At 41.6% G+C, this 17694-nt stretch overlaps 1 protein-coding gene across 7 annotated transcripts in view; it reads right to left on the reverse strand.

Annotated features, from left to right (window-relative positions):
* The window catches only part of OXR1 (oxidation resistance 1), a 305203-nt gene that overhangs the window by 75523 nt on the left and 211986 nt on the right, over positions 1–17694 (reverse strand). Inside the window, exon 1 of one of the 7 annotated variants that reach the window (XM_076329241.1) lies at positions 10428–10657. The exons of 5 other annotated variants lie outside the window; for them this stretch is intronic. In XM_076329241.1, coding sequence (XP_076185356.1) covers positions 10428–10581 — 154 coding nt within the window. In that variant the 5' untranslated portion in view covers positions 10582–10657. Of the gene's footprint in view, positions 1–10427; positions 10658–17694 lie in introns of those variants that run through there. One more of the 7 variants, XM_076329246.1, reaches the window with a different exon arrangement.

Below are 17694 nucleotides of genomic sequence, written 5' to 3' on the forward strand. Positions count from 1 at the left end.
CTCCTAAGCAAAAGTCAAAGGATGCAGCTGAAGAAAGACTGATCTCATCCAGGATCCCATACATGCCTTAATCTATACATGGAGCACTCCTATTGTAGAACAAGCATCTTCTTCCCCTGCCCCCCTCCCCCCACTATTAGATAGAAATAAAGCAGCCCATACTACAAATGTATATACACACTTCATTTGTATACAGCCTAATGTTGTTTGTGGGTTGTTTTTTTTTTTCCCCTAACCCAGATTTAAGTTTCCCTTTTCTTCTTACTAGTTTGTGTATAAGCGTCTAAAGAGCTTGCAGACAGGTACCATTCAGAGGTCAAGTTATCTTCTCCCTTTCCAGTAATTGAACAGTAGAATAAAGTCCTGCACAAATAACCAGTTCTGCTCCTTATGCCAGAAATAAAAAAGGAAAGTTATTTGTTCTTCAGGGCAGAAGGACCTACTGTGCTTTAGATTTCAGAGCACTCTGGTAACTTCAGGAAAGTAAGAGCAACTGGGGGGTAGGGGTGGGGAAGGAAGGTCCCTGTTGGAGGCACCTTGGAGAAAAGCAGATGCCAGGAGAACTCCTACCACAAATTCCCCAGGAGCTTATAATCTGCAGTTTTTCATATTTTTATCTCATCCCCTCCCATACCTAACACAGTAATTCCTACCCTTGCCATCAGTGCCCACTTTCATTTCTTCCCTCTGTAATAGCTTTATTTCCCCCTCACTATATGGATACAGGATTTAAGTGTTTCATAACCTACTGTGATCTAAGTCCTCCAAGTCAAGAAGAGATGGAGGCAGGCAGTGGTGAGCTATATGTGCACTGACTACCCAGCTGGCCAAGCACCGGGTAGACACCTCAGATGCCACACCTCTGCTCACAGCCCGAGTGCTTGAGCTGTCTGTTCATACAGAACCCGTCCAATTCACCTAACATCTCAGAAACAAAACTAGGAGGTATTTCAATTGTGAAAATAGGTCACAGTAGCAGAAACATGAATTCAACCTCCCTGATGGCATACTAAGTCTCCAACTATCTCTTGCTGAATGACCAGGCTATTTATTTTTGAGAGGAAAGTAAATGCATCTGTCAGCCATCCTTGTGCCCCTGGTATTCTAGGAATTATGTGAAAACAGAAACAACTGCCAGCATAGGATACAATGATCTGAAAAGACCTCAGCACCAATAGGAATCAGTCTCATCCTTTAATTTTACTTATTTTCCTGATAACTGTTGCACATGAGCTCATCTTGTTAGGTTACACACAATCATTACGTCATCTGCCAGCAGTAAGCCAGCGAGACTACCAAAGGCTGACGTTCTCAGACCACAGGTATAAGAAAAACCTGTCACCACCAACCACACTGCACACAACCTCAAGACTCAACAGTAACTTTAACAAGGGGATCTGTGGTGCTAGGTTATCAGATCTCTAGCCATGCTGGTTTAGACAGAAACAAGACCAGACCTGTTGTAACATCAGGGTTGATCCTTTAATTCTGAACCACCATTTCGCAAGACTGGGCCTCCACAACAGCTTGAAACACTGAAGTGAAAAAGTACGTCAGATCCACAAATTACAAGAAAATATTACAACTGTCTAGGATTTAAAAGACTAGAACTAGAAAGATACAGACAGCAGTGTTCAAAATGACACCAGACCAGTATTTAGTCTGAACACTGGATGCATGCATACAGAAACTTAAGATTAAATGACAGTAACATAAGAATGGTTACATATGATCATCAACATAACCAGAGAGAAGGACTTACTGTTCCAACATATTTATACTAGACAGGAAAAAGGTTTTTAGGAACGTTATATTTTAGGAACATACAGCTTTCAATGAGACAGCTTTGACCTTAAAAATATATAATAGTCAGTGGCATTATTCAACCGTAATTTGAAGACAACTGAAGTTAAATTCCAGTATTTATAGGTAAGTTCTACTAACTGCCTCTGTATGGCCCTGTGCCACTGAATTTTGGTTGACTGAAAATATTCCTGTGGCACCGCTAGTTCACTTTGATGTGACGGAAGTGACATTTCTCATTTCTTAGTGTGCCACCTGAGCCGAATTGTAGACCTTCACTTTTCTGTTTGCTGATGCTTCTAGCACATCCTTTGGGCTTCTGGCAATGAAAGCTGGTAAAGAGAACTCAAGATTTGTACTGTGAGTAACAACGCAATGATACATGCTAAGAACTGCTTAGGAGTACCTTCAAGCTCTGCATAGAACAAGATATATTAAATTTTCCTTTACCCTACTATTTTCCTTCATGATAAGCTTAAATTTCAAATAACTTGCAATGTTTCTCAGCCGCTGATCTTCTATACATTTCAATGTTAACAGAAATTACAAAGATCCCTTCTTCCAGAGGAATAAATTGATAAACCAAAGAACTATCCTTTGAGATAAAGCAAGTAAGCTGGACAAGTCAACAATTAATGCAAATTGTTTACAATTAATAACTGAGCTTATTATGGTCAAGAAGATGAGAAAACGATGATTTATCTTTCCCTCCTCCCCCAACAAGAACTGCAAGTTATGCATTAGATTTACATGTGTTTAAGAAAAAGGCAGAGGCGGCAGCCTTGTTAAATGCTTGTCTAGGACACAATTTTTCACAGTTCTTAAAAAAGAGATGCAGCACATATGGGGTAAAGATTTTTAAAAACTGAATCACAAGAAGGTAAGGAAACAAAAGTAGTCTTTCTTTGAAATATTCTCGAGTACGTTGTTATTTAGCAGCACATGAAGCAACTAATTGATAAAACAGAGGAAGCATAGATATTACATCTTTATTTGATTAGTTCTGCTCAATAACAATTAGATCTTTGTAATCTATTCATAAAGAAACAAAAAAGATTAAAGTAGGAAATCTTTATATTCCATGAGGCTTGGTGACTTGGGGATCCTAACAGCAGGGGCTACATCTCAGTAGAGCAACTGTCTCATTGACCCTTCTCCCACTCCTGCAGTTAGATATGCTTATGCTAATTACTGGAATATTATTTTCAGTTATCTTCTAACATCTTCAGAACCAAAGAGGCCCTAATAGCAGCCTACAAGATGCTAGTAGCCTGCAGTTTTCTAGCCAAAATGGTAGTTTTACAGACCAAGGCAGTATCATAAATAATGCCCCCTTTAGTCTCCTCTTGCTAAGCAACTGCTACTCATTCTGTGATTCAGTCTTTCCTAGTAAGTCATATTCTCAAAACTCTTGATCCTTACCACTACTCTCCACATGATTCTTTTGTTCACATTTTTCTTAAGCAAAACCCCAAACTAAATGCATCCAAGACCTTGTTAATGCTGCATCAATACTTGAAACACATCAAAATAGCTTTTCCCTGCAATACAGATTCAGCACTAATTCAAGTTCATTTTGTGATCCCCCTAACACATGACCCTCTTTTCCGCTATACAGTCAGCTGTAATAGGCAGAAATAATTAAATGCATGATTTCAGGATGAAAAACAATTCAATAGAAACAAATTTAAGGCAGGCCACTTCTCTAAATGGCTAGGAGACATAAAGCCAGCTCCATGCCTGACACTCCTGGTACGTGCATCACACAGGCCTTCTTCTAAAATAAGATTTCACATTCAGGGTAAACAGAAATGCTTCACCAAATTTTCAGATTATGCCACAGTATGTATTAACAACAGTAAGCTTCCTTCCCTGTTCCATCTAAAATATGTATGTATACAGTCTAATACATTAGAGACTACCTAACTGCAATTTCCACCTACTGTACAACCTCTCTGTAGACCAAGCGTATATATTAATGAAAATTTGTAAAAATCATGATTGCTTTACTGAAACAGCAAAGGAATCCAACTTTTCTGATAATTATTGTCCTTCTCTTTCAGATATTTAAGCCCATTTAGTCGTACATCTTCAAGTCTACACAATACCCCACAAGCAGTTTGACCATCAAGCAGCAATATTAAATTATCTTTAGACATCTTTAAGAATTTACACTTTGCCTTATCACACCTAAGCCAATGGTACCTAGTTTTTCTAAGAGCTCAAAATCAGTCAGCTTATCCTAATAATGTAGCACTTGTGCACTACAACTGCTCTGCTGACATGCAAACAGATCTACTGTGTGAAGTTAGACCCAATGCTTCAGTGAACATCTTACTTTACAAGTTTATTGCATTAGGTTTGCAGATGACATCGAACTGGGGGGACCAGTCAACACACTTGAGGGCAGGGCTGCCATTCAGAGGGAGCTGGACAGGTTGGAGGAACAGGCTGACAGGAACCTTATTAAATCCAACAGGACAAGTCCTCTGCATGGGAAGGAAGAGCCCCTTGTGTTGTACAGGCTGGCACTGCCTAGACAGGGAGCAGGTCTGCAGAAGAAACCTTGGGGGTCTTGGTAGGCAGAAAGACAAACACCAGCCAGCAGTGTGCCCTAGCAGCAAGGAGGGCCAACAGCATCCTCAGCTGTATTAACAGGAGCAGAGCCAGCAGACTGAGTGCACCAGAGAAGCAGCTATTCTCCTTAACTTGGCACTCTGACTGCTTTTGGAATACTGGCTCTAGTGTCACCGTGCCGTTCCCGTCCCCCCTCCCCTCAGTCCCTTTCAATATAAGAAAGGCATTAATGAACAAAAACCATTTCAGTGAAGGGCCACCAGGGTAGACAAGGCCTGTGAGAAGAAGCTAAGAGAACAGAGCTTCTACAGCCTTAAGAGGAGATGGTTTTGAGGGACTGTAACAGCAGCTTTCCTGTACCTTCTAGATAACTTCCCCACAGGTATCAAGATGACAGAGCCAGGCTCTTCAGTGATGTATAGTGGGAGAACAAAAGACAACAGACGTAATGGACAAACAGGAGAGCTTCTGACTGGATAAAAGGTAAAAATATAATTGGCCAGAACAGTTGTGCAGTTTCCATCCCTGGACATTTTCAAGGCCCAGCTGGGTAAAGCAGTGAGAAACCTAGCCTGAAGTCATAGTCTTCCCTGCTTTAAGCAGGACTAAACAGCCTTGCTTGCAATTCGAGTTATCTGTAACTATGATTCCTCCCACATTTTTCTGGCAGGCAATGCAGATGCATGAGGCCACCACCAAAATAAGTTTTGCAGCTGTTTTTAAGGCCACCTCTTCCCTTGCCTCCCCAAACCAAGCCAGAGGAAGATCCACACCTATAACACAGTGAGGTGTGTTGTTTACTGATGAACAGAAAGGTATTATTCATACACGTAGTAAGATGAAAGGCAGTCATGAGCATACAGGTTCTCAGTAGAACGTCAGCTTCAAAACTGTTTTAATGTTAGAAATGGGAATTAACCAGAAAAATTAAGATAAAAATGCAACATGACACATTAAAACAAAAATGTAATCTAGTCAAAGGATACCAGATTACTAGAATAAACCATACTTAGATTATAAACTAATCTAGCAGATGACTGACATAGATATAAACTGAAATTCAGTAAAACATCCAATACATTAGAATCCTATTGAACAGTAAAAAACAGGACGAAGAATTGTAAACTACGTCAAAAATTCACTAAAGGGGAGAGTGAAGTAGAAACTAGCAGAATGGAGGGGTATATTAATGAGTTCCCAAAGGACTATTTTTTAAAACAGTTCAATTGCACATCAAAAACTCAGAAGCACAATCAACAGCAAAGGCTGGGCAAAAGGACACACAAGGAATTCTGTAGCCCCAAAGCCTGGAGAAAAAAAGCAGGGTGAGATGTAGTAGTACAAAGCATAAAATGAAGTAAAAGATCATTTAACATCACATACACCTAGGGAATAGTCAAGAATTTCTATATACTAGTAGCGCATAAGTCGGAAGAAGAGATTGTGCATAATTAACATATCACAAGATGACTGAGTCACCAGCCTAATACATTCCAAGATCACATTTGCTTCTTATGCCTGTACCAACTGAAGTATTTTCAGACATGAAAGTGAAGCGTTATCGTCTTTGTAAAGGGTGCTATTACATTTCATATGTGCTTTATCCAGAACAGTGTGTACAAGAAAACTTGCAGAATTGTGTCTCCCCAGTTTAAGCCTCTCTCATACACCTGTTAAAGTTAATTTCTTAAAAGTGAAGTACTGAATAAGGATGAAGTGAGGAAAACCTACCTTATTCTTATGTCTGCTTTATTCTGAGACAGATTTTTAGAAAGGAAGATACTAACTTTTACAGCAGGACTTGACAAGTGTACCGTAAATTAGCCCTGCACATTTATCTTTCTAATGCACTGCTGCTACCTTCACCATAGTACAGAGGACTGACAGGCCACATGGCTTACCGGATAGATTGGTAAGATAACCATACACAGTAAAGACTAGAAAGCTGATAAGAAAAAATGTAAATAAACCCACAGGCCACATGGTTCAGAACTGAACAATCAAGTTGAGCCTGAGGGAAAAAAGCAACAAAAAAATCTCTTGATAGAAGGCAGCTAGAACAATTTCCCTGACAGACTGGTTAAGAGGTTTCTCTGAACAAGGAGTTCTGAATGACTGATTTTCATTTCTTTCACTTCCGTACTTAATCAGAGACATACTGCAGGAAGTCAAGACTGCTTGTGCAGTTTATCTTCTCCCTCCATGAAGTGACCACAGACAGAAGTGAGGTGAAAATGTCTAGGAGGGAAGAAGCATGAGACTCCAGGTATGGAATTATATCCTCACAGAGCCAAAGTGTTACCTGGAAGAAACCTCTTGAGTACATCTACTCCAGTCTCCAGTTTGAAGCAGGAATATTGTCAACATCAAATTAGGTCAGCTTAAAACTGTAACCTGTCCCAGTGATGGACCACTCTTCTTGTGAAGTTTTTTCTATCGTCCAATTTGAACCTCCCAAGCTACAACTCATGGCTGCTGCTCCTTCTTTTATCACCTCTTACTACTGAGAAGAGTGTGCCCCTTTAAGTAAACGTAGGACACAATTAGATTTCCTTTAAGCCACCTTGGTCTCCTCTTTGCAAGACTGAAGCCCAGCTCCCTCAATCCTTCCTCACAGGTCAATATGCCCTATGCCCCTAAACATACTGGCTGGACCCTCTACAGTTTCTCAGCAGCCTTCTTTAACAGTGGTGCACCAAACAAAAGAGCATATTCAAAGTACGGCCTCACCAGTCTCACAGAAAAGAAGCAAAACCACGTCCCTCACTGCTGGCCACACTCCCCCTTACACAGCAGACAAAGCAAACAGCATACTGAACTATGAGACATGCTGTTGGCTCATTTAAGTAAGAGGTTTGTATAGATGAGACTCAAATTAAACTGAACTTTCAAGTTAATTCTGCAGTAAAGATAATCCTTAATCACACATTCCCTAAAGCCTTGAGTTCAATCTTAAAGCAAACAAAAACGCGTGCAACTTCAACACGCTAACACCTACAATATATACCAATAAACAAGAAAGCTATGTTCTGTTCTAGCTAAAGTTTCTAGGTAAATCCAGGCCTTGAATACATACATACTAGCTCTTTCTAGAAATTATCAATAGACTATCTGTAGAAGTTATATTTCAAAGCCCACAAGGCCTTTTTTTTTTTTTTAAAAGGAATTTTACACTCTGAAATTATTGGTAGCACCTTTACTAAAGCCAGATGCTTTCTCTAGAATTTCTGGTTCTCCTTGCATTTTTATCCTCTGCCACAATGATTAAAAGACAAAATACCTTTCTAAAGTTATTTCACTGACTTGGCTGCTGACACAAACAATGTAAACTGGTTAAACAGGTTTACAGCCTCCTATGGCACTACTCAGTCTCCCAGTGTCTCCTTTCTCCCTGCTAAGAAATACTAGAAACTGTTCTGCACATACCCAAAGAAGTACACAGGCTCAGAAGTGTGATTTGAGGTACAGCATTTGAACAGACTTGCCTCCCTGAACTTGGAAACCTTATAGAGCAGCTGTTCAACTGTTTAGAAAGACAAGCAAGAGAACAGTAAACATAAGTTTACTAATATTACATGAATAAAATTGAGATACTTTATTGTAGAAGTGAAATTAAAAATAATTAAGAATAAAAAAGGTTGTTTTTTGTTTCAGAAACGTGGAAACAGGGTTTTAAGGTATTTATGAAGACCTTTAAGAAGTAGTGCATAGTCACAACTGAACCACGCAAAGAAAACGGACACTGAAAAGATCCTTCTGAAAGTCCTAAGTGGGGAAAAAAACCTAGAGTAATAGGTAGGCCTGGATCCAGAACACCGCATACAGAGATTGAACAGTTGGAGTAGTTAGAATTTGCCATTAAGGTTTAACTTAATGTCAGGGGACCCATCTCTAATTAAAACAGAGGTTGGATTTCAGCTGAACTATTGTAATCATTGTTACAGCTTCCACAGCACCCATTACCAGGGCACAGGTGGTTTGTGAAAGCCAGCAAAATGCTTGCCAGAAGAAGTCTACAGTCACAAGAATTTGTTTCTGCCCATAACTGATGGAAATCCCGTGAAAGAGAAGACACCATGGGAGGGCCAGGATCTAATTGCCTTGCACAGTGTGCTTTGCCTAGGTTAGGAAAAACCCAAAGTATGGTTCTGTCAAATAGGCACACCAAATTCTATATACACGGAAACCCAACCCATGTTCCAGAACTGCAGTCACTTTTCATGAATACGAATTTTAAGTATTACATTATGGAAGTATTTGAGGAAATACACTTCCTGCTCAAAGCTAGGGAAAAAAACAAAACATTATAATGCAGTCTAAGTTAATCCTTTGTCCCAGAGCAAGAGGGGAAGAATAGTCAAAGAGCTTTTCCCCTCCAAGAAGTCACAGGTATCACAGGAGATGCTTTAGACTAACAGCTGAACACACGGTCTCATAACTGATTAAAAGACCAGAAGATACTAAGAGTTTTACTGCCATTTTGCTTCTGCAAAAAAGTAACCTTTGTCAACAAGCCTTTAACAGTTTGTAGAAGCCTTATTCAAAGCACTTCATTTCACTGCTGAAAAACAAGTTACTATCTCTTTCTCTCCCTGCATGTCTTGGGGGAGAGGGACATAGAATAAAGAAAGAAAGAGTGGCACTGTAAATATACTTGGTTACATAAGTCAGATGTAGATGATAAGGAGACATCATCTACATCTGACAGACTGCATGGGCATTCCTACTGCCTTGCCTACCACAGTAAGTAACAGATCTTGTTTCTCTTGATAGAAAACCCAACTATTTTACTCTTCCAAAATAACCTAAAGTAACAAAGAAACTTAATGGTCTTTAATACTACTTTTCAGTAGAGGCCTGACTTCAACCTTACCTGCAGACTACAAACATGCTATCATCCACTTAGCACAGAGCTTCTTGAACAGGGAAAAAAAAGGAAAATATTTACTATTCATTGTATGCTGCTCTTCAGATTTTTTATAAAGCCTTTTCACAAACTTAACTTCATATGCCTTTTTCTTTCAAACCAGTCCTTAGACCATGCTGCTTTTACTAGTTATGTCATGGTTTGTTTTTAATCTCCAATCCTTTTACCTTCCTTGAGCCCTTATTGTCCAGTCCTCTTCTGCATACACAGCCTGTGTACATTCACTGTCCACCCCTCCAGTTCACATGGTATTTCTTGCCAGTCTGGGTGCTCACTTCAGGTAAGTTACAATACCCATACATACAGCCCAACGACATTATCAAGAAAGGGGGTGACAAAAGCAGCCCTCTTGCTCCCAAACACAGGACAAAAAGAGTCACTTACTGTCTCCTGACTGACCTGTTTGACCACTGAAAGGCAGATGTACTACTTCTGCCCCTACCGTCACCAAACCTACTTCCAAAGTACTACTGCCCGTTCTTCGGGAGCACGAGAGGCAGAAACCACTTTGTACACAAAGGAGATCTCAAACCAAGGAGTTTGTCCTCCAGTTCCGTCACCCTGGTCAATAAAAGTACCAGGAAAGCGGGTGGGGTGAGGTGGAATGAAACTAAACGTAGTAGTACTGCCACTGAAATCAGGAAGACGTGCAGCAAGAGCAAAGTTGGTTTTTTATTAGACCCGTCTTCTGGTGCAACCCCTTCGGGACGCAGCCTCCGCTCAGGCAGGCGCCGGCAACAGGGCAGGCGCGCCGGCGGGGCAGGCCGGGGTCCATGTGCCGGCCCTCCCACGCCCCCCCTTCGCCGTCTTCCACCGCCGCCTCCTCCCTCGGCTACCGCTCAGAGCTGCCCCGGCGCGGCCCCGGGAGCAGAACGGAGCCGCTCGCTGTAGGTCTCCTGCCACGGCTCGGCAAGCCGGCCAGCCAGAGCACGGCGCGGAAGGCGCGGGCCGCTCCCCGCCGGGAAGGGACCTCCTCCCCCTCCTGCACGCTCTCGCTTCCCCCGGAGCTCGCTCCCCTCCAAAGAGGCTCAGAGGGGCTGAGAAACCCACCCCGGCGCCCAGAGAGGCCCCTGACCGGCCGCTGCCCCTGCCGCTCCCCGCGCCCCTTCCCCGCCGGTACCTGGCGCCGGCTCGGCGGGGCCCGGTGCACCGCCGCTCCGGCCGTCCTGGAAGCGGACCTGGCGGAGGCCGCCGGGCACGGCCCCCCACAGGCGGCTGGCGGTGCCGCGCAGGAGGCGGCCGCCCTTGCCGGTGAAGGTGGTGAGGTAGTCCATGGCGGCGGGACGGGGCAGAGCGGAGCGGGGGGCTCCTAACGGGCGGGGGGCCCCATGGCCGGGCCGGACACGCAGCTCCGCGCGGCCGCCGGCCCCGCTCCACAACTTGTGCAAACTTTGGGGCTCGGCCCCGCCTCCATTTAAAGGGGCCGCGGCGCCGCCGCCGGCGCTGGGCGCGGATGGGCGCGATCCGGGGACCGTGCGGGCAGCGGGCCGTGACAGCCGAAGCCGCGGCGGTCTGCGGCCGCCGCCCCCCCCCCAGGCGTGCCCGAGGCCGGAGAAGGCCCGCGGGGCGCCGTGCGGGGCAGGGGAGGCGCGGCGCGGGGTTGTGCGGGCGCGGGCACTGCAGGCCGCGGCCGCCCTCCGGCGGAGGGGCAGCGTCTTCTCAGCTGGACGCTCCTCCCGCCGCTGCCTCACCGCCCCGCGTGCTTCTGAGGTTCCTTGTTTTTCCACAGGACCGCGGAGGGGAGAGGCAGGCCTCCCAAACGCCTCTCCGCTGCAAGAAGATGGCCCGCCCGCTGCCCGAGACGGCTTTTAGGGGTGTAGGCCAGGAGGGCAGTTTCATGGCGGCCATGAACTGGAGCGGTGGACGCCTGGGTCTCCTTACCGCCTCTGTAACCAGGACACTTGGGACATTGCTTCCTTTTAGTCTCAGGCAGGCTCACAGGCACCTGTATGTCTTCATGAACTTATCTGCAGTTTTGGGGTTTTAGTGATGTTTTGTGAAAGCTCACTGCTTTACAATGATGTGCTGCAAAGCTTTCTATTAACTTCTGGCTTTCATGTCTCAGCTTCCCTTTACTGAGAAGCGTGAAAATCAAGAATCAAGGCAATCTCTTACTTCTAAATCTTCTCGCAGTCGTGGATATTACGATGTTTTACCACTGTAACTGTAAAACAAGACCAGCTGTGACACTATGGTTTTGCTGTTCTGCTTTTGATCCCTCACACTCTCAGACTTCCCTGCCATCGGGACCCCACCGTCCTTGCTGTGCTAGCCCAGCCATGTTCCCCTGTCCTCCTTTGAGTGTTTGCCTCCTTTGAGTATTTGTCGATATCTGACTCAACCTTTGAACTGACTACGTCACTTTAGTCTTTCAGCAGAACTTATTAGGTGTACAAATGTTTCTTTCTTTTTGAAAAAGATGATTTGTGTTTATTTGTACCTTCGCATTCTTTGTCCTCGCAATTCTTAGAACTTTTAAGGTTTGAAGAAATAAAACCAGTTAGAACGTGATCCAACATTTTAACAGAGAAAGAAATATCTAAGGCATTCAATCTCATGATTAAGATCTGCCTTACGATGTGCATTCTGCACATATTGAGGCTGGAAGAACAGCCATATCATTATATTTACTACCTCTGCCATAGACCTTAAGAACACAGAACTGTAAACTAATGTGCTTATATTCTAATCAGAGTATGTGCAATTATATGCTGCATCTAGCTGCAAATGAAAGCACTGTTTAATAAAAAATGCTCTTGTTGAGCCAAATCTATTGTGTACATGCAGAACAGAGGAACAAAGTGCTGAGCTATCTCAACTTCTATTCACTTGTAGCAGCTGCTCAATTAAATCAGAGTTTAACGTCAGCGTTTTGGAGTGCTGATTTCTAAGGGTTACTTGGATGTAAACAGTATGCTCAAATCAACCTTTCCAGTACTTAAATCAGTTCCTGCTCAGGAGATAATGATGTTCAAGACTTCTTTCAAATAAAAGCTTTTCACTGAAACAGAACAAGAAATTTTCAGCAGAATTAGCTCTCCCTCCCTCCCCCCAAAACCTGCCAGTAGAAATGGATGTGTAATCTGTCTGTTCCAGGACTAATGAATAAATCAGGAACTGCAGAGTCACTGCGTGGTCTAAGTACCACTAGATGTTTAGTACATAAACTATTCTGCCTACCAGATCTGTCTTGCCCTAAACACTGTAATTAGTTTTCATTTCACCACAGTGTTTCTGCTGAGAAGAAGTTATGGTTGGTCTTTTGCCCTGGTGATTCTATTTTAGGCAAAATTTACCTACGTCATTGCACCAGACATGAGTTTACAACTGTGGTGCTCAGCACTTTCAAAACTTTGAGCTGGCTTGTCCACCAGTATTCTAGCCACATATGCACCTCTGTTAGTGTATTGATTGCATGCATTTCCTCTGTGGTTTGAAATAGTTCTTTTTTTTCTCTTCCAAGCCCATACTATGCAGCGTTTATCGTTATATTGCAGTGATAGAGGCTACAGATTCAGATTCAGCAAACATTTTGATGAAGTATTCAAGGTAAATGTTTTGATAACTATGAATTTGTTACATTTTAGCTGCTTTCATCTGCTTTGTTCACAAATATTCTAGCTGAAGTATAAAATGATCACCTATTACTGCAATGTGATTTTCATAGTATTGAAAATCATTGCCCATACCCAAAAGCATCCATTTAGCAATGTTTTTACTTAGGAAGAACAAATTCTTCAATTGAACTGTCTTAACTGTAAAAACAAGATTTAGGTATCTGTGCTCATAAAAGGTAATAGCACTCTTTAAGATATGTGACGCTTATTGATTGCTGATAAAATTTCAAGGCATTGAGGTAATACAATTATTATTATTACATTGTGAAGAATATAGTCAGAGCTATACCACTTCAGTAGGCATCTTCAACACAAACATCCAGTAGTACTATTAGGAGATTTAAGATGCTGTTTCTACTTACTTGTGCCACACCTATGATAGCAAGATTTTTGACAAAAATCTCCCGTCTGAAAACTGACCAGGCTTAATCCTGTGTCATTTATAAAATCTAATATACTGGAACCTAAAGTTATAGCCCACATTTCCATCTGAAAAGCTTTGCAGCATTCCTCAACTTTTTAATTGGTAGGAGCAACGTAAACACTATGTACATAAGCAATGTGTGTCCCTTTTGCCATAAAACTAAACCAAATATAAATATGTTCTACAATATTTGTAATAATTTTTTACACTTATATCGATATTGAACACCTTTACAGAAACTTGATCATACTGCCTTTATGTCCTCAATGTCTAGAAACAACCAGGATTTTGCTGAGGGGGGCTAACAATTTTGTATTTTATCTCTGAACGTGCAACAAGGATCTCTCCTGGGTTTATTTTCTGTGCTGTGATATCGGTGCAGAAAGCGTATCTCTCTCATTTAAAACTGGCCCTCCAAAAGAAGCAGCTGGTCTTACCTGCTCTTAATTGCTTGTGCCTGTTCCCGTGCTATCAGCGTGAGCACGAGCATTCATTTGGCAGGTAAATGAACTGCGCAGCAAAGCTGATCCATTTAAAAGTATCTTTTAGTTTAGTCAAAACTAACTAAACGTATTTATTTTTTTGTGGGGTTAATATTATCCCCAGTTAGATCTCCAGATCTGGTTGAGTTGTGTGTAAACACCTGTGGAAGCACAAGTTACAAAGCAAAAGAAGAGCAGAAGTGGCTGGAAGAGAGGAAAGGGAGGGAGGAAGTTGCAGGCCAGCCTCTTTGTTTTCAGTGCCAGTGTATGTTAGCTCAAAGCGATAGTGAAACTGTGTCACAAGTGGAGATGCCTTCATATCGGTATTACACACAAAAACACCTTCAGTAGCTACAGAAATGTCTGAAAGAATATGTCTGCATTTATGATGCAACACTTAATAACACATTATGCTAATATGTTGCTGTAAATAAAGGCTCAACCCGGTCTTGTAGCTAGATCCCGAAGTCCCAAACCAGAGCAGGCAGAGAGCTGCTTGAGCTGCAACCTAAAAGAACTGGTGGTGTAGGGAAGAGAGAACAGGAATCTGTTTTGGTCAAATAGAAGAGGACACAATGAGGAAAGACTGTTTCCAAGGTCTGAACGTAGAATTACATCTAAAAGTATTTCAAAGGAGAAAAAAAGATAAAAACACAGCAAGTGGTAGTGACCTATCATTTCTTTGGGGACAGATTTGTTGCTTGTGAAAGTAAGTGCAAATTGCAGCAACTAATCCAGGCAAAATGCCAGCAGATGCTGTGCAAGCGTCCTTAGGTCTTGGCCAGCTCACATGCCTGGTGTACAGGATATGGGCCTCTTGCAGTTCATCTTGCCAAATTTCCAGTGCTACCAAGCTGCAGGCAAAACTACACTAGGCGCTAGCACAAAACCCCTATTTTATTTTGTGAGAAATGAGGTTTGTGCATGCTTTCCGAGGTGAAAATCTTGATGTCAGTCATTTGGCAATCAGTCAGTGTTCATTTGTATATAAGCAACCATACACAAGTATGTAATTTTGACGGTTTGAACCAAATGCCTCATTTAAGCTTCCTTACTCATTCTGGAGGCACCAACTCTCATGTGATGCTATGAGGACGCTGTATGCCTTTGTTAAGTATTCTAAATTACCGTGTCTGGTCAAGACCCTACCATTTATGTGGCTGCAAAACCTATGAGTAGCTATAATAGGGATTTGAATTACACCATGCATAAAAGCCTAACCTCTCTCTTAATTTTTAATGAAACCTATTTTTAGTAATGTAAAATAATTCAGGAATTGTTTTTTTCTAGTGAAAAAGCTAAGCTCTTAAGACACAGAAAAACAGACTGCAGTCTGTTTCCAATGCTGTTTCAGTAAAAATTAAATACAATACAGAATGCACATACAGTCCCTGAAGGAGGGACTAGAACTCGGGCATGCAGAGCTCCCACATCCTCAGGCATATTTCCCTATGAACCCACTAATTTGAATGATGAAGTATGGAAGTACATAGTTCTAGAAGTAAATATGGTTGCACAAATCTATTTTTGTGATTCAGAAGGTCCAAATAGTTCCAAAGGGCAATTGAGTGTCGCTATAAATATGGGAGAAGTTGAAAAGAGATAACCAGTAGGTGACACTAAGTAAATGGGTGTGTTTAAAACAGGTTCTTTACAGAGAACTGTGGGTTAGGTGTGTCTGTCCGTACAGGTTTCACAATACCACATCCTCTTTTCAGATTAGACACTCACCAAGAAGGAAGCTATCATCTGCATACTAGCCTCAGAAATGGTAAACCTGGAATTTCAGACTTCAGCAGGTAGGGATATAATTCTGTTTCTACTAACCAGCTCCCTGTAAGATTAAAATGAAATGGGGGCCAGTCTCCACCTTAACCATCGATGCTGTTCACTGTTCAGCAGAAAGTGTTACATTGAAGGGACAAGACAGAATAAACATGGGGAACAAGGGAATCTGGCAGTCCTTGGTTCTGCACTGGGACACTTCAAGTATAGGTTATGTTTTGTATCTGATTATTCTTGAAATAACACCGAAAAAGACAGGAAGCCGTTACAGCATCTCCTTTAGGGGAGTTGCTTTCTCAGTAGAAAACTGAATCAAACTCCTACTTCATTAGTATTTCAAATCTGGCTCAATAAATCTTTCATTTCCTTTTGTAGAAGCTGTATAAAATAAAGGTACCACAACTAGACATTAGGTTTCTCCAGGCTGAGGAGAACATTTGGACCTTGGGCACCTCAGCCTTCCCCTACAATGCATTTAAGCATCAAAACATGCAGTCCTAAGCACTGCCTCTTAGGTTTAATTTCATAATATTTTAGTACTGTAACATCCACTGTATTTAGTTTTTGTCTTATCAAATCTAAAAAGTTTCAAGAGGACAAGTCATTCCTGTCAGATGCCACTGCAACATCTGAGCTGTTTGTGTTTTGTCTGTTCTGATGTAGGTTGTAGTTACATAAATGTTATGTTTTTGTTTGTTAGGTTGGTACTTAACCTAATCCAAGTCAGACTATTTACACTTAGGACAGCCCAACAAGTCTTTTTCACCTTTGAGGAGAAAGCAATTTTTGCTTTTCTAGCCAGATCTCAAAAATCTTCATACCATAATTTAAATTAGATAGTAAAGATAGAAACACCATACAAATAAAACATACAATCATCAAATCTAGTACATTACTGAAACAGAAAAAAAAAAGTTAATTGATTCACAAGTGTCCTGTACTGGCATACATAGCATAGTTACAAAACTGCATATGAAACTCAATAGAAGTGAGTGTAAAGTGAGTGAGTGTATTTTACTCCATAAAATACACTTAACCTCATCCTGCAAAATAAATTGATCAGATTTCAAAAGCATGCCACAGTTTTTGACACTTTTGGAAGCACCAAATTTCAGCTGCGTATGGTCTGAATTTTCAGAGATTCAGGTAAATAACAACCTTTGGTGCCTGCAGTTACCCATCTTCTCTGAAAAATTGTATCACATAGTCACTATCCAACTCTCATTTATGCTAGAAGTTTTTTTCAAAAAGCAGTGACAGAATTAGCATTACAAAAATGTATATTCTAAAACTAAATCTGTATTTTTCTTATTTTCCCAAAGTATAATATTTATGCTTAGATGACGAAATGGTCCATTCTACAATAACATATCATGTCAGCATTTGTTAGAATATCAAAGATACCAACACGGAAGTTTTCAAATATGGCCTTGAGAACAAATGCATATCATACTGGGACTTTTCCATGTTTACAGCAGAACTTTAGTTTCAACTGCAATTACACAGCTCTATATATTGACTACCTTATCAAATAAACACAAAATGACCTCCAGGTCTTTAGTTCATATTTAATTGGTCAATAGTGGCTTATTATAAACAGAATGTTCTATTCTGTTCAGGGAATTTCATGAAAATTAATTTGGACCCTGAGGGGTATGCATGCATGTGCATGCACATACAGACACTCGTGCAGTTTAAGGATGCCCACTAGGTATAGCACTAGCAGAACAAAGTTAATTTTCAGTAGACACAGATGTCTCCCTGTCTTCATGTCATCATCTCACTGACATTTTGTTCTTTCATCATGTGTTTTGAAACTAAATGTGGAAAACACTGACAGTATAATTCATGACTCCATAGTATTTACTAGCTAATCCCATCCTCCACAGAGGCATAAACTATGCAAATGATAAATAATTGCTTACAAAAGGTGATCAGAAAACTGATCAGGTATTTGAATCTCAGAAAAACAGTCTTGACTTAATCTTTTTTTTCCCCTTTCTGCAGTATAACTGTAACTGTTCTTTCTTTAACACTCATTAAATGCTTAGCAGGTTGTTAATGTACTGTATCCCTGTA

Source organism: Aptenodytes patagonicus, chromosome 2 (assembly GCF_965638725.1).
Source record: "Aptenodytes patagonicus chromosome 2, bAptPat1.pri.cur, whole genome shotgun sequence".
NCBI lineage: Eukaryota > Metazoa > Chordata > Aves > Sphenisciformes > Spheniscidae > Aptenodytes > Aptenodytes patagonicus.